This window comes from Onychomys torridus, chromosome 20 (assembly GCF_903995425.1).
Source record: "Onychomys torridus chromosome 20, mOncTor1.1, whole genome shotgun sequence".
Taxonomy (NCBI): Eukaryota; Metazoa; Chordata; class Mammalia; order Rodentia; family Cricetidae; genus Onychomys; species Onychomys torridus.
The window spans coordinates 30,765,551-30,789,049 of record NC_050462.1 but is presented as its reverse complement, the minus strand read 5'-3'; the positions used below and the strand labels follow the sequence as shown (position 1 = coordinate 30,789,049).

At 40.5% G+C, this 23,499-nt stretch overlaps 1 protein-coding gene and 1 non-coding gene across 5 annotated transcripts in view; both read right to left on the bottom strand.

Moving 5' to 3' along the window:
* Positions 1 to 1,108: 1,108 nt before the first annotated feature.
* The window catches only part of Nap1l1 (nucleosome assembly protein 1 like 1), a 29,053-nt gene continuing 6,662 nt past the window's right edge, over positions 1,109 to 23,499 (bottom strand). The window contains exons 2-16 of one of the 4 annotated variants that reach the window (XM_036169556.1): positions 20,621 to 20,657; positions 16,460 to 16,545; positions 15,336 to 15,438; positions 9,483 to 9,624; positions 9,189 to 9,269; positions 8,453 to 8,581; positions 7,618 to 7,689; positions 6,848 to 6,987; positions 6,353 to 6,498; positions 6,232 to 6,251; positions 5,059 to 5,181; positions 4,392 to 4,421; positions 3,832 to 3,882; positions 3,117 to 3,185; positions 1,109 to 2,490 (exon numbers count right to left, since the gene is read on the bottom strand). In XM_036169556.1, the coding sequence (XP_036025449.1) occupies positions 3,150 to 3,185; positions 3,832 to 3,882; positions 4,392 to 4,421; positions 5,059 to 5,181; positions 6,232 to 6,251; positions 6,353 to 6,498; positions 6,848 to 6,987; positions 7,618 to 7,689; positions 8,453 to 8,581; positions 9,189 to 9,269; positions 9,483 to 9,624; positions 15,336 to 15,438; positions 16,460 to 16,545; positions 20,621 to 20,637 (1,176 nt within the window). In that variant the 5' untranslated portion in view covers positions 20,638 to 20,657 and the 3' untranslated portion in view covers positions 1,109 to 2,490; positions 3,117 to 3,149. Of the gene's footprint in view, positions 3,186 to 3,831; positions 4,159 to 4,391; positions 4,422 to 5,058; positions 5,182 to 6,231; positions 6,252 to 6,352; positions 6,499 to 6,847; positions 6,988 to 7,617; positions 7,690 to 8,452; positions 8,582 to 9,188; positions 9,270 to 9,482; positions 9,625 to 15,335; positions 15,439 to 16,459; positions 16,546 to 20,620; positions 20,658 to 23,499 lie in introns of all 4 variants that reach the window. The other 3 variants (XR_004943262.1, XM_036169555.1, XM_036169557.1) reach the window with 3 other exon arrangements.
* On the bottom strand, positions 20,303 to 20,443 carry LOC118571308. Its single transcript, XR_004943343.1, has one exon. It is a non-coding gene; the product is annotated as a small nucleolar RNA SNORA48 (small nucleolar RNA).

The window sequence follows — 23,499 nt, the reverse complement described above, 5'->3', positions numbered from 1 at the left end:
TTAGTTTGCCACTGCCAGATACATCTACTTTTAGAAACTTGGTGGTTAAAGTGGCCAGTTACCAAACACTTTTAAGACAAAATTGAGTTTATGATTACCAAGGATATATACAGATTTTTTTAAAAACTGGATATAGCGTATGTTTTCCAAAGTCCCTATAAATTATGCTTCTTCTGGATTATATATTCTGTAAATCTAAAATAACATATGGTTTTAATTTAAAGTCAAAATTAAAGGCTAAAGGTTGGGGATTTAGCTCAGTGGTAGAGCGCTTGCTTAGCAAGCACAAGGCCCTGGGTTTGATCCTCAGCTCAAAAAAAATAAAATAAAATAAAGGCTAAGTCTTATTAAGACCAACAATTAAAAGCCCTGAAATCACAGCATTCAAACACTTTAGATTTTCTATTTCTGCACAGCAAGATAGTAATTTTTAATGTGAACAGCCTGTAACTCAAATAAGCCCACAAATTACAAACAGTAATATAAGAACCTTTAATTCAGTTACCCCAAGGCCTTTTATCACACACCACCGAACCCCAACTAAGCACAAAGTAAAGACCTGTCAAGGCCAGAGTCATCCTCCTAATGTGGATGTGTAAATTAGCTAAGAGGGAGCATCCCATCTTTCTGGTCACTCACCACAGCCCACAATGAAGATGTCTCCTCCCCGTCCTCCCCAACAGGGACTGTTAGCACTGCTCTGTATTGAGCACAGTGCAGGGCACTCTCAGATATCCCCAGGAAGCCACCCAGTTGGGAGACTTCTGTCCACCTAGCAGATCTGAAAGATCGGTCTCCCAATTCCTTTCTCAAGAGTTTTTGTGTTTATGAAGAACTGTAGAGTCCCATCATGTTTTGGATGGAAAAGAGAACTTCTTGACACCCATGAATAGGATAGTTTAAGCATTGTGAATGTAAAATCAGAATTGTCCAAAAAATGAATATAGACAGTGAAGAATAAACCATGGAACTTCTTTCTGCTCTTCACATCAGAAACTTACATGTCTAAGGAGGTTCTCTTAAAAATGATTTTAACAGTCAGAATAGCTGCTCTCCAATCTTCAAAAGAAATTATGTATAGTTGCAAAAACTTCAAATATCACCAGCATATTTTATAAAATTAGATCCAATTTTATTAAGGATTTCAAATTACATATTTCAGACTTCTAGAATGGAGTAGACCATCAGGGAACTGGTAGTGTGTCATAATGACCACTGACCTGTGTCCACAGCACATTCCCATTACACAACAAGCTGCAGCTACCTGTTACTTTGGCAACAGCCTCCTCCTCAGGGAGGGAGGGAGGGAAGCACTGGTTCTCCAAATCCACCGAAAATGGGCTTCTGTCTTTAGATTACAAACGTGAATGTTCAAGAAAATAAGCTGTGTTTAGATGCCTATGATTACAGAAAATAGTACAAACCATCTAATAGAAAGCAACCAAAGTATTTTCAAAATAAAGGAAACAATGCAATTGGTTAAGGATTTCCAGTAGTTAAAAGTCTCCGGAAGGGGTCAGCTATAAAATGTGTTCACATCCTAAGACCTCAATACGAAAATTCCACAAAGAGCTATCACCTCTCCACAAAAGAAAAAAACAACTCAATGTAAATTTTATTAACAGCAGGAACGATACACTGTTCAATCACTATACCCTGTGAAGAAAAGTTCCTTCCCCCCAATGAACAGTAATTAGCCTGAGGTATTTTTAATGTAGCTCTCGGTCTCTAAAACTTAATGTCACCCTTCCCTGCAATGGCCTCATTACCACTTTGGGAATTTATTACAATGTGGTCACTTGAAATTAAATAAAAACAACCCATCGATCTCTTGAAATGGCACACTAATTTCATCCATTCCTACTACAATAGGAGTCACATGCTCAGACCTGTAATTATAGGTGTTTAAACTTCTCCAGTTGAATTAGCCAAGCTTAGTGTGACGACAATGTGGTACAGAGGCCCCACTGTGTTTGTGAGCATTTAGTAAGACTGAGAAAGTTTGTGAGATTTACCCCAGTATGCCTTAACATATCTGTGAGGTAGTTAAGTCAACAGGACTACCCGTTCCTAACTGTCCACAGCAAACAGGGGCATGGCTAGAGGACACACCACTCATCCTTGAGCAGAAACAAAGAAGCCAAACAGCTACTTAGTTTAACAAATGGAATTTAACCTTTTTGTTTAAAAAAAAAAAAAAAAAAAATATCACACATCACTTGTCCCCCTTTTAAAAGCGCAGGCGTATTGCCACCTCCAAGCTGTTCAATCCGGAAATCCGGAAAACTAGGCATCCCTGGGCTGCAGCTAACCCTCTGCAATAGCCTCCTCCATCAGTACAAACAGACAGCATCCTGGGAGAGCTAAGACTGTGCAACATTTTTATTTTAGGCTATAAAAACAAAAGTAGGCAAACAAACAAACGAGAAAATTCAAAATAGGTTCAAATGATGTAAATCCATCCTTTCCAGGAAAGCAGAAGGGTAGGCCCTACCACAAAGAAAAGATACTTAATTAATGGAGGTTAATTTCCAAAGTACATTTAAATACTATCAGATTAACTTCTGAAAAAAAACAAAAAAACCCTAGGGTTTGTTCACCTTACTATGATAACGAATAACCATGAGTTGACTTCTGTTATAATTATATCATCTAAAATATAAAACTCCCTTAATAATCTGTTATTAGGTTTGATCTTAACTGGAAATTCTTAACCACAACTTCCTTTTCTCCAATCTGTCAGTCACCGCATCATCCTGACAATGTAGTGGAAGCAGGAGCTAATGACTTCAACCTGTTCTATCAGCTGGAAACAACTTTGGTTCTTTAGGAAAGAAACAGCTACACCAAATGTGCTCAACAGTTAGTAGACTTTCATAACTGTATTCCAATATGGTGAAAATATTCCAGAAGAACCAAGCTGCAGCAATAAATGGACATGCATTAGCAAGGAGTTATGCATTCAACATATCTGACAGAACTCTAGTTAGGATGCTAGGTAGAACAAATTGGTCTTTAAAATATCAACTTCCTTTCCTTTAAAAACGTACTGAGTCTACCAAGCAAATACAAAATGTAAGGCTGTAAGTAAGAGACAGTCGGGTTTAGGCTATTACAGGGTAGGCCGTCCTCATGGCCAGACTTCCTCTTCACTGCTGCTTGCACTCTGCTGGGTTCTGATCCTTCTGTCAAAGGAAAACAACACGTCAATCTACCTTCCACCTGCTTGGTACTCATCACACAACAATTCTTTAATTGTCACGCGCTCTCCAGTCTGGTGAAAACAAGTGACATGGGACAGTGACATAGGACTTACGTTAGCAAGTCACTGAAGTATACAATAAAGCTTTCAGATAATCTAACCACCATGTTATGTTGGACACGCTGTCAATTATTTGTCTTTTTATTTTCAAATTATTTATATTTAGACTAATTCATACCTATCAAAATACTTTTCTACTTCCCTTATACTTAAATACCTTCCTGATATTCCACAGCACACATGGTCAATGAGTGGAATAAAGGAAATGCTAGCTTTTAAATGAATCCACGAATTATTACACACACTGAGGGAGAAGCAGCTTCCACTAACCCTAAAATTCCCAAGAATTGTAGACTGGGACTTTTAGGGATTAAATACTAACAGCAATGGTAGGGGGGGGAATCCAACACCCAGCGCTGCCCTCAAGTTCAAAGCACGCCTGCACCCAGAGCTCCTTTTGCTGACTAATTCTAACTTCCCTTTGGTGGAAAACACCTGAGCAATAAATACATGTTGAATGCTTAGAAAGTCCAAGTTAAACCAAAGGAAACAGCGCTGGGTTTGCTCACCTTTGGGTCATAGTCAGGATCGTTTTCCTCATCTCCTTCTTCTTCCCCTTCCTATATTAAAGTTCAAAATGCATCGATGAAGTAGGTACATAGTAGAAAAACTTGGCTCACAATGTATGGAAATTTTCATACAAGTTACTCTATAGGTCAACAGATTTTCATGATTACAGCGTTTGTGGGTAATACAACTTAATTTGAAAGCTTCTAACATGAAAAATTCCCCAACACAACTTGAGACATCCAGACAGCTTTTATTGAAAAGATTTACTGCAGCCAACGTTGGAAAAGTTTACTGCAGCTTTTGACTTCTTCAAAGAGCTGATAACCCTGCAGCAGGACAAAATTATTTGAAATAAAAAAAAAAAATGTTGCTGAGTTTTGCAATTTATTTATTGAAACCTTATACATACATTGTTTGGCTGTAGAATTCTAAAATCATATTTTCCAAACAAAATTTATCCCAAATTACAGAATGATTATAGCAAGGGAATACATTAATCACTCAATTTGCTCCTCATTGTGTTATACAGTGAATTATTTGCTCATTTGGTAAACATTACCTCATCAGCTTCTTCACCTTCTTCATCATACTGAAAAAAACACAGGCAAAAGTGTGAATGAGTAACCCTAAGCGAGGAAACACTTATTACTTACATTAGTAAACACCCATCGTTCGGAACACCAAATGTAAAAGGGAAACCACCACTATGAAGGCCATTAAGTGCAGAAAACTTTCCCAGTTCTGTGCTAGCTACAGGCTGAAACAGTCCCCCTAAGATCTCTTCAAGGAGTCCAGACTGCCTATATAAACACTGCCAGAAACACTCAAGGTCTAGTTGTTTCATGACACCAAAATAAGAGTAAAACAGGGGGCTGAAAAGATGGCTCAGCAGTGCTCTTCCAGAGGTCCCGAGTTCAATTCCCAGCAATCACATGGTGGCTCACAACCATCTGTAATGACATATGGCGCCCTCTTCTGGCCTGCAGGCATACATGCAGGCAGAACACTGTGTATATAAGGAATCTTTAAAAAAGAAAAGTGAAAGTAAAAGAATATCCTAAATATCCTAAAGAGACTAATAAATTGAGAAAAGCTATCCAACGGATTAGCTGAATTATGAATTCTTTTATGTCCTACTTTTACAGAACAATAAATCTAACCTCTTAGCAATTCTGACTAGGGAACCCTCCCCAAAGGGTCCCACGGCAGGATTCAAGCTCACTCACATCATCGTCATCATCCTCAATAGCCTCTCCAGTAAAGTATAACACTGATCTTGGGATTATCCGCTCCCGTAAGAAGTGGCCAATTTCAAAGTCTGCGGCCAGTATAGCTTCAGCATCATCGTCCTGTAAGAATTGTCATGTGAGTTAACCCTGTTCTCCTGTCACGTTAAGCCTTTACACATGTAGATAAGTGGTCATCTACATGTGCTAGCTTTGCAAGTTATTAATGCCTCAAAATAAGTTAGCAGACCAGCATATACACAAACAAAAATTATAATAAATAAAAATTAGGACTATTTATATATGATATAGGACTTTTTGTTTAAAGAGCAAAAGGCAAAAGCAACTTTGCTACATGAAGGCAATTTTCCTTTGAAAATAATGAGGCTGGGCCGTGGTGGCACACACCTTTAATCCCAGCACTCAGGAGGCAGAGCCAGGTGGATCTCTGTGAGTTCATGGCCAGCCTGGTCTACAGAGGGAGGAGATCCAGGAAAGGCTCCAAAACTACAGAGAAATCCTGTTTGGGCAGGGGAAGGAGGGGGATGAAATTAGAGCTGGCAAGATGGCTCAGCAGGCTGGGCAGTGGTGGCACATGCCTGTAATCCCAGCACTCGGGAGGCAGAGTTCGAGGCCAGCCTGGTCTACAGAGCTAGTCCAGGACAGGCTCCAAAGCTACAGAGAAACCCTGACTGAAAAACCAAAAGGATGGCTCAGCAGCTAAGGCTCAGTTGGTTAAGAGCACTGGCTGCTCTTGCAGAGGACCCGGAATTCAGTTCTCAACACCCACACAGCCACTCACACTCAACTGTATGTAAGTGACTCCAATTCAAGGAGACTCTCTTCTGACTCATGCAGGCATAAGGCACACAAGTGGAACACACACACACACACACACACACACACACACACACACACACACACACACTAGAAACCAATACACATAAAGGAACACTAAATCTTCAGCAGGCATGATGGCACGTGTGTTTTATCCCAGCACCTGGGCAGCAGAGGCAGGTGGATCTCTGTGAGTTCAAGGCCAGTCAGTGCCACAAGGAGCCTGCCTTTTAAGGATGAAAAAAAAAATGCTAGCTGCAACCAGCCCATACTGTAATTTAAGGTCTAGTTCTTTAATTTCATGTACAGTAAATTGAGGAAATAAACTCAACTTACCAGATCTCCATTCTCAGGGACTGCAAAATTAAGAAAAAAAAAAAAATCCAAATGTTAAAAAAAAAAATCAATGTTTACAATAAACACCCATAGATATGACCAAAACTAAGACACTACTTACCTTCAGGAGGAGTAAAAAAATTAAAGAAAGAATCATTGGAAACTGTTTTAGTCACAGTACGAACTGTCCCACGTCCCTTGTGTTTCTGCTTCTTTTTAATGGTTTTCAAAGTAACATTTTTTCCTTTTTTCCAATCTATCTGGCACCTTAGGAAACAAAATATTTATATTTTACATTTTAACACATTTGATTGCTAGATTTTTAGAAGCAGTCATGTCAAACTAAAATTTTACAGGATAATTGGCTTAATTAGCAGAAAAATGTTCTAAACAAAACTTTAAAATCTGTAGAATGACAATAGTAATAACACATGATATGAACAAAGTGAATAAACAGTATATTCTTTCCCAGAAATATGTGTTATAGGCAGACTCAGAGGAAAATGACAGACAACAATGTCTGGCAATGGACAAATCTAACAGGACACACAAGGGGATGCAATACTGTAAGCTCTGCCAACAATGAAATAGAAACACAGCAGTACAATTAACTCACCCTGTACAACCCATAATTTCTGGTCCATCAAAAGAAAAGGGGTCAGAATCATCTGGTTCTGACCTCATCCTGTAAGTCTTTGTTAACACTTCATTTGTGAAATATTCATTGGGTTCAAAGTGAAATTCTAAGATAAAACTCTTAAAAAAAAAAAAAAAGTGAGTTAAGTTCTCAGCCCATGAACTTCAACGCATCAGTAAACAGCCTGACCTGAGGTTTCATAAGCATGCATTCCCAGTCTAATGCTCTCCTCGCGCTGACACACAATCCTAACAGGAATGTAAGGGACACCCTTAACTTAAAAGTGAACGAAGGCACAAGATAATCACTATGGTTTAATTATCATCTAGGATGGATAAATACAAATAAATGACCAAGTGCCCTTCTTCCCATCCCCAAAGAGACACTAATTTTTAGATACAAGGCTAGACTCAACTCGACCCAGGAAAACTCCTGAGCCTTTCCTCAGCACTGCCCATCGGCGGCACAGGAAGGATTATTAGCTGATCTCTCTCCTCATGGAGCCCGTTAGCACCATTCACCTGAAGTCAGCCCCTCCCCAGCACATACTTGAAGGCATTGCTACCTTGTCGTATTTTATCACTTTATCTAAGACCACTGGCTGTACAGAAGGACAGACACCAACAGCAAGCAGCCATGTCTCCAGTTTGGGGAGCACCTAGAGGAAGCCAACACCTTCGCTTCCACCCCTAACTCCTCCTCTGTAAAAACATCGCAAAACTAAATATTCATTTAAAAGTTCTTTTTACCATGGGCTGGCCAGCATCTGAGAACTTCACTTTAATATCTTTCAAGTGCTTCAGGATAGGTTCATCATGTTCCTATAAATTAAAATAAAAATTAGTATCTGATTTGGCACCTGAGGGTCAATGTTCTGTTACCATACAAAAACTCATGACTAAATAAAGCCTCTGTTACAGTCAAGTTTTATATAGGAACTATGTACCCTAAAGCTTCTCCACCAGATTATTATGGTTTACACTGACGCTACCTCATACTGAGGGACCCAGCTGAAAAATGCAAGTCTAGAAAAGGCCATTTTAACACCGTGTTTCCTGATTACATGATGCCTTTTCAAACTGTTCCTTCTCTACTTGGGTAACACAGGAATGCAATCAGCACCTGCTGAGATCACTCCTTTAGTCACTGTTCACTCCAGCAAGCACAAGACAGGTCAGTACAACAGGGCGATCAATGGCTAGAACACGAGGCAGCTTCTCCAAAGGAGAAGGTTTACCTCTGCTGCTTTCCCAGGGAGTGAGTCAAACAGCTTTCTATTTTCAATGCCAATTTCCCCTGGATTCCCAAGTTTTAGGACAACACAAATGAGACAGTATTTTCTCAGCAACCCTCTCTGACAGTAAAGTATAGGAAAACAAGGTCTTATGAACTATGAGAAGAACCAACTGATAATCATCACAAAGATATTATTTCATTACTAAACTTTTAAAACACTTGGATTAATCAAAGCCAAATTTTCTTTTGTATAAAACTATAACTAAGTCAACTGAAGAAATTAGCAATCAAAAATATTTCAATGCCAGGTGTCTTTTAGTAAGCAGATGGTTTTATGAATTCCATTACCTGAACCATATCACTGAGCAAATCCACATTCTTAAAAACGGTCAACCAGAATTCAGGAATCCCTTTAGGATCTTCTTTCTCTTCGTCCTTTTTCTCATCTTCAATCTTGGCCTTTTCTTTCATTTCCTCCTTGAAAAAGACAGTAAACAACTGAATTATATATTAGGTCTTTGGATAAACTTATGACAGGGGCCTAACTTTCGACCTTCAATCAATAGAGGTCTAGTTTAACTGTACAGTACTGCCGGCCCTCATTCCCAAGTTCAATTCCATAGAAATCAAGAGCCACCAAACAGATAGATCAAGGGCTGTAGGGACATCGTAGAAAGCAGAACAGAGACAGCAGAGACCTGCCCAATGTTCAGCCTGACATTCAATCAGAATAATGTACTGATTACACTCTCTAAAAGCAACGGTCGTGTAACATGGCACTGGACTTGTCCCAGCTGTCGTTATTGACTACAGGCAGGTCACTTGAAAACTGTACAGTTCTTCAACAGCCACCACAGAGTTCAAAGAACACAACACAAAAAGCTGGAGCTACTACACCACCAGGCTGCAGGATGGCTCATTTGCACTTTCACATACAAAAAGACATTTCCTGGGCGGGGAACACGGCTGAACAGCAGAACTTACAAAGCTGTTTATAGAATACCCCACGCCATCCATCACTGCGCTTGGGGACTCCTTGCGCTCCCCTCACCTGACGGTGCAGGAAAACACCACGGGTACTCACTGCAACTTCTTCTTCCTCGTCTGCTTTCCACTCACACTCTTCTTCTGTAGGCTCATAAAGTGCATTAATGATCTCAGACCGCTAAAAGGAAAGGAGAAGCTTGTGTAAAAACATCAGCACCCAAGCTTAAAACCATTGGTTCCTGATTAAGGACTCACAGATTTAATTACCAAGTACCACAACTTTCAATAGTTATTGATGGTTTCACAAACACCTCCAATACCCATTCCATTCAAGTGTCTAGATATCAAACATTTCCAAGTGTTAGTTTTAAAGAGTAGTGTACATCATTACCTTATCAAATAAAGGCTGGTAGAGCACAGCATACTTCCTCTCGAGATCATGAACTTCCTCATAGAATTTGGCTTCGATCTGTGCACACTTCACTTGTAGGTTTTTGAGAGCGTTCACTCGTCTCTTGACTACTTTAGGCAAGCTGAAAGTTTAGAAACCACTTACATAAAAATCACAGAAAAACACAAGTCACATGTTTCACATTACAATGGAAACATAAGAAGTGGGTATGTTTTAGTTGAAGCAAGGAATTTAAAATTCATTAGAAATATGGATCCTTTCATTCATTATAAAAGGAGTAATCAACTCTAATTATTTGTAATAAAGTTCAGTATTAACAGAATCTCAATAATAAATACAATCTAGAGTAAAACAAGTTAAGGAGCCACCATCCTGACTTAGCATTAGCGTAACAGCTATTTGATTTGTGTGCAGGCAGCTACCTCGTCTGTATTTTAACTAGGGCAAAGAAGACACATGGACTTTGGAGAAATGGGTATTTTCCACTTTCTACATTTAAATTAATTAGGAACTTAAAATTTCATTAAGAAATTATGAAGACTATGCACTTTCATACCTGAGATACATATCTGAGACATCATAATACACAATGTGGTTTGTTGTTTTCTAGATATTGCCCAGGGGTTGCCTCAAGGATATAGGCAAGGCTGACCCTTGACCTCCTGATCTCCCAATTCTACCACACAAGTGCTGGGATTACAAGGTGTGTACAACCACACACCTGGTTGATGTGGTCCTTTTTAATTACACACAATTAAATTCATAAACCATTCCTCCTACCTGCCCCTAAAGTTCACACTCAAGCAAGACATATTTAATCTTAGACAATCTGAGCAAGAAATACCCTAAATCCAGGTCAAATTTTCTATCCACATTTGTAAATAATCTTATCTAACCAGAATTAACACATTCAACTGGATCAGTTTTCTCTCTTTCTTACAATTAATCTGCACAAGCCTCACGGCTGAAGTTGGATTTCCAGAATTTGCAGTCTAAGGTTAAGAACTAACTCCTGTACACTGTGGGTGTGTCAACGTGTGTGTGCTCGAAGAGGAAAAAATGGAAAAGGTGAGCTCACACCCCTGCAGAGAAAGGAAGTAGCACAGGCTGCTAGCTTTCTTCCTCATTCTAAAATTAGCCCTAGAAATTTTAGAGCAAGTCACAAAACCATCTCAGGAAAACAGGCTCACACACCTCCAGTCAAGCTGTTTGCTGTCTAATTAGTATACACAGAATAAACTGCAGCTTGGGACAAGATACATGAGAGCAAGTTGATGACAGCCTAGGGAAACCATTTTGTAAGAAAGAAATCCTTTACATTCTGTTCTTCCCTTGAACTACTACCTCTTCCTATTCAATAACATTCAAGGCAAAATTCCAAAAGAAACAGTAAGTTATCCATAAGGGGAAAGGAATAAAATTTATTATACCAGTCTTCAAAGCTAAACACTGTGTACCAGAGAGACAAAGACTTGCAGTTTGAAGAACTGACTTCACAATGAATGAATGAATGAGCGAATGAATGCTGTGTAAGCCACTGGGGTCAAGATAAATGTATTGGACACTGGTGTGGAACAACCCTTTTCTACACTATGACTATGTACTACTCTCATTGGTTAATAAACAGCTGACAGGTCAGTAGCTGGGCAGTTAGTTAAGCTGGAAAGCAAAACTGAGAACGATGGGAAGAAGGACAGTGGAATCAGAAGAGGCACCAGATAGCTGCCAAACAAGCCATGAGCCACGTGGGAAAGGATAAATAGAATTATGGGTTAATTTAAGTGTAAGAGTTACTAGTAACAAGCCTGAGCTACCAGCCAAGAATTTATAATTCATATTCAGCTTCTGAGTCAGTTATTCGGGACCAGGCAGCCGGGAGAGAAACAGCCGTTTACAGGGTACATTAGGCTTTCCCAAGAGGTAAACCACATTATTTAAAGCAATTTAAACAAAAAGTACAAGTAACACTATAAGGTATGGTAGTAAATTGAATATTGCCTTGAAGGAGAAAAGAAAGCAGTATTTGTAAGCAATATACACCTTAAAAATATTCAATAAGCTATACACTATCAACACAGCTGCTTATGACCAGGGAAGTAACTACAGAGGATGAACTAGCTATCAACAAAAAGGAAGTCACAAATAAAGACAGCTCCATTTAGTTCAAACATAATTTCACTTTCAGGACATATAAAGCTAAGGCTCACAACTGCTTGTAACTCAAGCCCAGAGGGATTCCACACCTCTGAATCCCATTAAGGCACCTCCACTCAATGTGCACATGCACATGCACTCGAACTTGGTCACTCTCTCTCACTCTCTCTGAGATCTCAAAGATAAAAAAAAAAATTAGAGGCTACAAAGATGACAATGTTTAAGAGAATTTGATTCTATGCATCCATAAGGCAGCTTACAACTTCAGGGGATCTGACACCCTCTTCTGGCTTGCCTTGGAATCGCACACTCACTGTTCATACACTTGCACAGTACATACACATAACTAAACAAAAAGCTTAAGTCTTAAAAACAATCTTAACCACACATGCACAAGTAGAAAAATGCCATCCTTGGTCTGGAGTGGTGATGCATGCCTATGATCCCAGACCCTGAGAGGTAGAGACAGACATATTGAGCCTGAAGCCAGTCAAATAGTGTCCTTATCTCAAAACAAAAGGCTGAACTTAAGAAAGAAAACTTTAGCTTATAGAACTGGCTAGAAGACATACATGATTAAACTAAGAAAGCTAGAGTATGTGTCTTAATGCTAGGGGGGGAAGTATGGCCAAAGAAACTACAAAATACAAAGACAAGAAGAGTACTGACACACAGAGCCGCGAACAGATTTAAAATTGAACCAGTCTACAGTGGGACCTGGAACCCATGGTTTTCACATATCTTTCCTAGAAATATCACAGTGAAAAGTTACTACACAGAAATAAAGGCAGCTTGCACAGTACAAACACTGAGCTACTCTGGTCAAGATGTCTTCTTCACTCGACAGCTGGGGAGCCATGCATAGGTCAAATGCCAACACTGGAGATAGTTCTCTCCTCCCACTCCTATGGGGGTTCCAGGGATTCAATTCCGCTAGTCAGGTTTCCATCACTGGAGTACCAAATGCCTTACCTGCTGAGCTATCTCCCTAGCCCCAGTCAGTTTTTACAGAATAGTTACCAAAACAAGAGGGGGGCTGAAGAGATGGCTCAGTGATGAGCGTTTACTGCTCTTGCAGAGGACCCAAGTTCATTTCCCAGCACCCACGCTGGACTGCTCACAACCACCAGTAACTCTAGTTCCAGAAGACCTATTGTCCTTGTCTAGCCTCCCTGGGCAACCACAATATGCCCATAAATCAAAAAAATTCATGGTAAGAAAAGAGAATGCTAAGGCCGTGATGGAGAGATTAAAGCAAGTACACAACATGGCCAGAGACAAGGGAGAGAGCAGCCACGGAAATACCCAAAAGAAATTAAGGGCCAGGCACTCAGGAGGCAGAGGCAGGTGAATCTCTTGAGTTCAAGGCCAGCCTGGTCTGAAGAACAAGTTCCAGGACAGCCAGGGCTACACAGAGAAACCCTGTCTCAAAAATGTTAAAAACAAAAACAAAAATTAGTTCTAAGAAACATTAGCGAGACCAAGACAACTGGGTATTTTAAACCTAAACTACAGCAGAGTACATACATGTTTAGAAAACAACAAACCAAAACTGACACTAAGGAAACTTGGACAAACCAAATTAGATTTTAGGTAGCTGGGGGCGATAGCACCCTTCTTTATTACCAGTAGCAGGGAGGCAAAGGCAGGCAAGATCTCTGTGAATTCTAGGTCAGCCTGGTCTACACACCAAACTCCAGGACAGCCAGGACTACTCTTTTGTCCCCCCAGAAAGGGAGGGCAGGGGGTACGCAAGGCTAGAAATGGCTCTGCCATTAGGAGCACTTGCTGATCTTGGAAGACCAGGGTTAGCTAGGTTCCCGCATTCCCATGGTGGTTCACAGCTATTAACAACCCAAAAGTTTCTTTGTATACATAAATACATACATACATACATAAGGTTATCTCACAAATAAATGATGTGACATACTAACAATTATGACTATTCCTAGGGGACGAGGCTAATTTGACTTCAAATACACTCTTGGAGGGGGTGTGCTATAAATTTCTTCAATGATTTTAGCAATATTACTGGATACACTATTAATTTTTTTAAAAAAACAGCATTTCTCCATATAAGCGGGAATACAATATAAAAGAATACTTTATTAACAGGAATATCACATGCAAAATATACAGAAATGAATATAATCAATATTCTAAGAAGAAAACCACAAAACTGAAAGCTAGCAGGTGTTTATCAACAATACAAGGATATGGATGAGATAATACTAAAGATACACACTACCTGTCAATTAATTTATGAACTGTAATTGATAGCAAATTTGCTGAGCTAAAATTAAGAACCCTGTCAAACATGTGGGACAGAGGTGTAGGCAGCTTGGCTTCTTGATTGTATTTACACATAAGACAGTATGGAAGGAAGCATCTTGTCTGTCAGACAAGGACAAAAGAATCATGTCATGACCAACATGAAGACTGTACTTAAGAGCCGAGATTACGGAAGCAACTCACTGTCTCACATGTTAACACAGACTATGAAGCTACAGCCAGTGGATGCATCAAAGACAAGAACAGACAAAAAGACCAGTGAAATCAGTGTTCTACTCACAAAGTCAACTATTCCAAAGAACCTCCTATGTTAACAGGTGGACATGTATAAATGGAAAAAGAACGGTTCATAGTTAACAGTTTAATAAGAACTTAGGAAAACAGGAGAAAGGGATGGATGTTTGTGTGTACCAAGTACAAAGCTAGACTTTGAAGGAATGCAGGTGCTAAGAAGGACTTCTAAACAATTTGAATCCACAAGTCATCAGCACAAAATGAAAAACAAAACACCCATTTTGCTAATATAAAAAGTAAAGACTTCTGTTTACTGAAGGACTCCACAGAATATTTTTGCAATAATAACGGGGGAAATGAATACATAAGAATTTCTACAAAATATAAAATGACAGTAACCTCAGTTAAGAAATGGACAGAGGGTGCAAACAGGCTACAAGGCTCACTCATTTTCTGAAAAGCAACTCCAAGTTTACTACAAATCAGAAAATACAAGTAAAACAAGATCATACCTTCTATGATTGAAAAGAAAATGATCTACAAAAAGCTGGATGCCAATTTTTGGCAGAGACATGAAAGATAAAGCCACCGTTCAGACTAAGTATCTCTGGGAAGAAACCCCAGCACTTCCAGAAATCTTGCTGTAAAACTGTCTGCTCTCTAAGCAGGAATTCTACCAAAGAACTTCTCCCAGTCCCTCAAGAGCAGACACAGAACGATGGGCATCCACCCATCCCAGTCCAATCTGTGTCGAGGAGTCCAAAGGAAAAGCAGGCAAACACAACAGTAGACACACAGAACCAGGAAGCGTGTCTAGAAACAGAGGGTAGTAGACATGGACCTTAAAATCAGAAAGCTGAGTCAGGCAGCACATGAAGTAATCCATATTTAAAAAAAAAAAAAAAGAACCCGTATTTCTAATTCTGTACATTCCTAGCAAACTTCTAAACAAATCCTAGAAATGGTTAAAATCAGTGTACTTCCTGCAGACATGAACCAAGTCAAAAGGCTGAATCTACTCTACACTCCTAACTCCCCAAAATCTTATACTAGCTACTAACAGACATTAGCATTCCACGATCACACAGGTAAACGTCAGTGGGTTTTTTATAGAAAGATAAATGAGGGTATAAAAAAAAAAGAAACTTGTACCTTTCAATGTATCCTGTTGGTGTGTCTACCAGACCATCCAGTCTTTCCTGAAGGGCTGCAAGAATCTGAGGATTTTGCATCATCTGAACAGTCAGCTGACGCGCTTTTAAAAAGAAAGGGGGCATTGAAAGAGGGATTTGTGAAACCGAGTGCTGTTTCCAATGGACACCAATCATGACGTCTTGCTAACAGGCACATAAAATGCTGGTATGAGAAGTAGAAATGTGTGGAGTAAGCTCAGGAAAAGTCAGCACGAACATTTCGGGTTTCTAATGATATTTAAAGCACAGGATTTCTCTAGGCCATTATCACAAGCACAGTGGACAAAATCCTTTCTCGTCCTGCTCCTTATCTCGCATCTCACCACCTTTCTCTTGGAAGCTCAAGCTTTGTCACAATGCCTCCCACCCAAGACTCCACAAGTCACCTGACAGCAGACAACTTACCAGAAAACTCCAAGTTGATTTTATGTACACTGAACGTGAGAATGTAACAAAATCATTTCAGTTATATTCTTAGAGACTAATTTGCTTTTAATAATAATTCAGTAACTAGATGATACACAGCTGTAATAATAGGCATTCAGGAACATCAATTATAGCAACTGAAAAAATTCTGAAAGAAGGCAGGAACTCAGTAGTTTCATCATTAAAATACATCTGGCTAAAAATGAAAGTGAGTCACCTGGAGACCTCAGTACTTACTCCTGGACCATCTGCCCACCGTGCTACTCCTCATGCACACTATCTGCTAGGCGAACTTGCGCTGATCCCACATACACTGAATAATGCCCTTTGATGTTAAGGGTGCATTTTTAAAGACCGCTCTTTCTTACATAATTAAATAGTGGTTCAGAACTAAGTCCCATTTCCAACCCTTCTAGCATTACACAGCTAGGTACTCTAACTCCCCAGTAGGGGAACGTTCATGAGTTATTACATTCATGTCTTCCTTGCTTACTGCTTCCTCTTACACCAAAGCGCAGTTGCTAACCTCAAGGACTGGATGAGGAGACAAAGGACAACAGACAGGGGTCCCGACAAGGGTAGGGGGCAGTTCCTATTACTCTCCTCTAGAGGGCGCGTGCCAGCTACCGCTGGCTCCTGAAGAAATTGAAAGAATACCTTTGATTTTTGTTTCTTCACCCGTCTCCTCCTCTTCTACTTCTTCAACGTCATCCAAATCTTGATCAAGTTCAGACTGTTCTTTGCTACAATGTCATAGCATCACACCACAGTATGAATGTATGAATTACAAAACAAAATCAGAGAAACTTGTATTGACTTTCTAATAAATAGGGTGCTTTCAGAGGACAGATTCACAAGTGATTATGACTTCTAACTCTGTAATATGGAGACAAGCACTAACCGAAGTTCTTCACACCTCCACTTAAAACCGTCTAGCCAAAAACAAGCTTCGGGCTGTACAAATGCAGTTTGGTAGGTTTGGGACCTCAGGAAGCATGTTTTCAAACTTGTATTCAATGACTGCATTCCTCTGTCTTTGTAATGAAGCATACTATCATTTTGGTGAAGTCCATTTCCTAGCCAATTTTTAACTAAATAACTATGACCCCCGGTCTTGGCAATGTCATTTATTTGATGTTGTTTTTGCACATTTGTTTCATGTAGCCTATGCTGGCATCTAACTTCCTATGTAGCTGAAGGCTTTGAACTTGATCCTCCTGCCTCCACCTTCCAGAGTGCTAGGGAGGATTACAGGTCTACACCACCATGCCCAATGTATGGCACTGAATTGGTGGTAGCTTTTTTTGTTGTTTGTTTTTGGTTTTGAGACAGTTTCCCTGTGTAGTCCTGGCCGTCCTGGAACCTGCTCTATAGACTAGGCTGGCCTCAAACTCAGAGGCTTGCCTCTGCTTCTGCTGTGCACCATCACCACTTGGCTTATTTTTGAGAAGGGATGCCCTGTCACCACGCAGCAGCCCTGGCTGTGGTAGTGAGATCTTATAAAACAGAATAATTTAAAACTTTTAAGAATCCTTATAAAATGGTAGATAGCTAGGAAACCTTTCTGATCTTGATCCATCCTTCCTTTCTGGATGACTACAGATTCAGCAGTTACATTGGACCATGAGACATCCCAGAAAATACAGGTAACCATACGAAGGATGAAGATGTTAGTTGAATAGAGGGATCCTGGCCAGACATCTTAATCCCAGCACTCAGGGAGGCAGATATCTGCGAGTTTGATGCCAGCGTGGTCTACAGTGAGTTCCAGGACAGCCAGTACTACACAGAGAAACCCTGTTTGGGGGGGGGGGGGGGGAGAAACAGGGATCCTGCATCTCTGTTTATGAACCTTTTTTTACTTCAGAGTAAAAATGGAGAAGAAATGCCAACACCTTGCTTAAATTTTAGCCAGAACAGTTCCAATTAGCTTTCTTCATCATCATCTTTGAAGAATCGGCAAAACCCTACTTTGTAGACATGAGATTCTATCTAGCAATGAAGAGGGTAGGATTAAGGATAATTTTCCTTTATTTTTGACAAGGTTTTGCCATGTGTAACAATTGTGGCAGCCCACAAACAACTGTCTTCCAATCGTAGTCTCTATAGTCCTGGAATAGTAGGATCCTATGAACCAACACAGAGAAAAACTCAGGGCTAATTCCAGGATCTCTGACTCCTTACGTACAATCTTCTGTGCATGAATTCAGAGCCAGAGGCTGCTATTAGGTAACTCACAGCCACCACACCTTTAGTATCAAATATTTACTGAACGAATCTTTACAAGATCTCACAAACTACATCATATGGCCAAATCTAGCCTACTTCTATCTATAAATACCACAATTTGTATTAGAACACAGACACAGTAACGAAACAGCAAGGGTACTGCCAACAGTTTTAAGGCTCAAAGTGGCTACAATACTCATTCCTAGGCCTTTCTCAGTTTACTGGCTCTTACTTTGAGGGGTCCCATCTCTCACCTTCCCATGGCTAACAATCATATAGAATTAAATAGTAGGGTGGGTGGAGAAATCAAGCTGTTATAATCTATTTGCAATTTTTTTAATTATATACAAAATGATCACTAAGCTAACATGGCAGATTAATGGCATCTAATTTTAATTCTTCCAAAATCCTTAACTCAAAAACAAAACAAAAGACTGTTAAAGAATTAAGACTACATGTCAAGGAAAAGAGAACAAAATTTTGAAGCCAGAAAACATAAGTAAAATCTAAGTAGGCAATGTGAAGGATAAGCTTGGCAGTCTCCAAAAGAATAAAAGCTAACAGTATTGGGTATCTAATGTAACTACTTATAAACTAGATGCTAAAAAGCCTCTCTCTTCCTGGCTGCCTTGATTCCTACAAAAGTGGACTACCAAGAAAGGTCACTCTGAAGTTGGGCATTCTCATCCACCGATGACCCAACCGCAGAGGCCCATGCTAACAGGACCCTCTACCAAGCCTTCATGATTTTAATCAACCACTGTTCATGTTCAACGCACTCATCCCAGATCCCAACATCCATTTTAACAAGCAGATGATAAGCACTACCCAGTAGGAAAGCCGATTACAAAGTCTAAAGTAAAAGGAGAAAAGAGTCAATAGACTAAATAGGAAAGAGACACCCACAGAAAGACAGTACAGTCAAGTGAGAAGGGAAGGAAGATCAACAGGGAAGGAAAGCAACAGATTGGAGAATACAAACGGAAAAATGACGATTCTATGTCTGTCCAGGAAGAGCAAAGAGACAAGATGAAAGAAAAACTACAAGATACGAACTAGAAGACCAAGCCAAGATAGGACTTCTAACAAGAGCTGCAGAGAGGAGAGGAGAAAACGAGGAGTCAGTCAGGCAAACACATAGGCCGGAGAACCGAGAGCCACTGAATTTGGTGGACTGAAAGGGTCCACTACTGCATTAAGTGTTAAAAACGAGACATTTTCAAAGATAACGCCCAATGAAGGAGACCCATCAAAAGAAACACAATGCACGTGACCAGAGCACTGTGGCTCTGGACTGAACGTCACACCACAGGCAGTGACAGCAGAGCAGCCCCTTCAGACTTCTGGATGAAGGTGTTCAAGTTCTACAGCCTAACCTCACTAAAGGAGACTACATGTCAGAGCAATCTACTTCCTGTCCTCTTCTAAAGACAGCAAGCATGCAGGAAAACAGGCAAAACTGTCATATATATCTGTATTTGTTGACCTTCTGGTAAAGTTACTGTCCCCCGCAACCCCATGGCCTGGATATCTAAAGCCACTGACAATCTTAATTCATTAATCAGTGTTCTATTGTAACTACTGTGAGCTGGTGAGACTACCGTCACATTAAACAAGACAAAACTTGGACAACCTATCCCCTTCTCCCTGACCATATTCTGAGATATCCACCCACACTAGACACATACCACAGAAAAACTTGCTTACCCATGTAGTTCAAGCTGTCACAACCCTGCTAGAGCCTCAAGAAAGGGTAAGCCACTAAAAGCAACACTGCTTTCATGCTAAGTCAGCGCTTCCTCTTCAGGTCTTAAAAGCTCACCAGTCAGCTGAGGAGACAGCTCAGTGGCAGAGCACAGTCCTAGCACGTGTGAAACCCAAAATTCAATTCCTACTACAGTCCCACCCGCCTCCCCAAACCAGCATTAACAGTCTAAAGAACGCAAAAAACGAATTAAACAAAATTGAGAAGCGTCCTTACAACTCTGGATAAGAAGGTGGAGATGGCAATTGTATGTGTGCTGTGGCTGCGTCAATTCAACATGTGTTTACACTATTAATAGGAACATGGTGAGAAATATATATGTGCTAAAAATTCTCCCAAGTACTTATGATCTACTACCAAGATCAGCACGTTGCTTTTTTGAGACAAGGTTGCTCTTTGTAACAGCCTTGGCTGTCCTGGAACTTGCTTTGTAGACCAGGCTGCCCTCCAGCTCCAAGAGATCTGCCTGCCTCTGCCTCCCAAGTGCTGCCCTGTTGTTTTTTTAAAAATGTGCCCTAGGCATGAAACAGCTTTGGCCACCAAGCCAGGCATCAAGCTAGGATGAACAAAGGACTGTCATCTGCTTTGCCCCTGACTGATATAAGAACAACACCACCAAGGTGTCTCTTTGCCCATTGCCAGGGGGTGGTCTACAACTTATGAGTGATTATACATAATGTATTTTAGATTAGATACTGTACCTAACTTCCAACAGAGCAGGTACCAATGATGTCAGTAATATACATTTTCATAATACACAATTTGTACTGCTATTCACTACCTCACAATACAAACTCCCTAAAAAGGGAATAGCCACCACTTACTTGTCCATGTCGGCCATCTTGTAAGAATTCCAAATATCTAAAAGAAAAAATAATCAGTATTAAAAACAAGCATGATTTACTTAAAGCTAAGAAAAACATTTAAGTAAAACCCTGTGAATCAATAAAACACAATCTAGTAATTGTATATTCTCTTTAAAATAACATGTGTTGAGAAAAAAATCATGACGCCTTTAATCCCAGCACTCAGGGAGGCAGAGACAGCAGACCTCTGTGAGTTCAAGGACAGCCAGAACTATTACACAGAGAAACCCTAACACCTCCGCTCCCCCCACATACAAAAACCCATGGAACACACAAAGACTCTGTTATAAAAAAGAAAGCAAATGGCCTCGAACTCAGATATTCGCCTGCCTCTGCTTCCTGGGTGTTGGGACCACCACCACCAGAGATGAGTTGCTTTTGTTTTCTTTCAAAGACAGGCTTTCATCATTAACCCTGGATAGTCTGAACTCACTACGTAGACCAGGCTAGCCTCAACACAGAGATCCGTCTCTGCTTCCCAAGAGCTAGTACTAGAGAAATCCACTTTGTCTTTTAATCTTTCATTAGCAGTATTTTAAAACAACAAATGACATAAATATTTATTGTGCATGCACCATGACATGTGTGGAGGTCAGAGGACAACTTACAACTTCACCCAGCAAGCCATCACTATTAATTTTTAACTCAAATTCATTTCAAAAACAAAACTTGGCCAGGCGGTGGTGGTGCACGCCTTTAATCCCAGCGCTCGGGAGGCAGAGCCAGGCAGACCTCTGTGAGTTCGAGGCCAGCTTGGGCTACCAAGTGAGTTCCAGGAAAGGCGCAAAGCTACACAGAGAAACCCTGTCTCGGGAAAAAAAAGCGAAACTTTGCTTAACTACTGCCCTTTCTATGACTCTAGAATCTCTGAAAGGCTTGATATTTCTGGCATCTTTCGGCTATTTTATGAAACTGGCCCCAGTACTTTGGAACAGGTAACACAGGAAGAGAATTACTAAGCGATGGACTAAGTAGAAGACTGCCTAAAAAAACCTATTTCTTATGGCCATCCTCTTGGCATCTGGAAGCTTCTAAAGATGCCCACTGGATCCGGGTTTGCATGAGGAAAGAGAGCAGTAACTGAAACCCAACACTACAGCAGCTTAAACAGCAGAGTTCAGTTCTCAGTCATGTGAACATCACGAAGGAGGCTCACATCAGCAGGGCAGCTCTGTGGGACCACTCAGAAGCCTTCCATCATGTATACTGTACCACCAGCCTTTGGACACGCTTGCCCTGCACTGTTGAAGACTCAGCCACCCAAACACCTACACAAGATCACCAGAAAAGAAACGTGAGTACCTGGAGACGGCACTGGCAATGCTTCAGAACTGAAGCCCAGAAACAGCACTTGTGATTTCTGCTCACACTGTATTGACAAGAACTTGGCAACACACGTCTCACTAGCTGGAGTATAGTGCGAGTACATGTGTCAGAGTGTGCAGAGAAAGCAGAAGAGGGCGTCTGCGGTTACACATGTTCACGGGTGCTACAGGAATCTGAACTCATGGCCCTCATCACTGAGCAACATGTACCATCTCTCCAGCCCTTCCCATTTGCTTTATGCAGTACATAGTACTGAAATTTTCTCTAGCAACAGCCAGTGTTTATAAAATGTTTAGGAAGCAATTATGAATACTAATTTAAAATTATGAACAACACCGATTCTTAATCTCTAATGAAATACAACTGGGATTATATGCTCTGCCTACGAAATCAAAGATTCTTTCAATGCAGGGGAAACCGGGGTGAACACATGTTCTTCAATCTGGATTAAGTTACTTTTCCTAGAAAGTAATTTGGCCACAAGAGTAAAAAGCCTTGAATGCGCTCTACACTCAACTACACCCCCAGTTCCCAAAATAAGACCTCTGTACAAAAGCACCTGGGAAGCAATAGTCCTATATAACAAGAAAGACAACAGGGACAAATGAGAACTTCCCTTAAAACAAAACTGGGCTTCACCTGGCAGCCAAGGCTGGCCTAGAACTCCAACTCTTGGTAACCTTACCTCAGACTCTTGAATGCTAGGATGGTAAGCATGAACCCACTAATTGAGAACACTTTTCATTCTGTATTATTTTGTTTTACTATATGCACCAACATAATTGAATAACATTTTAGAACTTGCTGGGTTAACTAAATACCTCATCTAGTAAACCCTGCAACTGTTAGAATAAATGTACAGGCTTAACTCGACCTGTACCTGACATCCAGAAGATTCTCAAACTGTTTTAACAAGCCATTCTCAATTAGCACAGGGTCAATGTTCCTGCAACACACTGGATTAGGAGGACCTAACAGTTAAGCACGTACTCCACAAGGGGTGCTGTGATGGTTGACTGTTAACTTGGCAGGATGTGGACTCACCTAAGGTCACGCCTCTCAGCATGCTTGTGACAATTACGACATTAACTGAAGTGGAGGAAAACCCTTCCTAAATGTGCACAGGACCAGCCTTCAGGCTGGGTAGGGTCCCACACTTAAGCAAGTGACTGCTGGAATGCCAGCCTTCATCTCTAAGCAGCTGATTCAAGCCCCTGCCACCCACCATGACTTCCTCACCACAATGTGAGCTGAAACAAACTCTTGCCTAAGAAAGACGCTTCTCAATGAGCATTTTGTCAGAGCAATACCTCAGGTGTATATAGCAACTCAAACAACTTTTCTAGAAATCGAAGTTAGAAAAGTTGTTCTCGGGACTCCATGGCTGGATTCTAAACCACCATACCCAATAAACCCCAAATATCACCAGTCTAAACAAGACCCCAGCTTGTACAGCAGGTGGGCCATGAGAGCACACCCCTGTTAACGTTGGCATCATGTTAACTGAAACT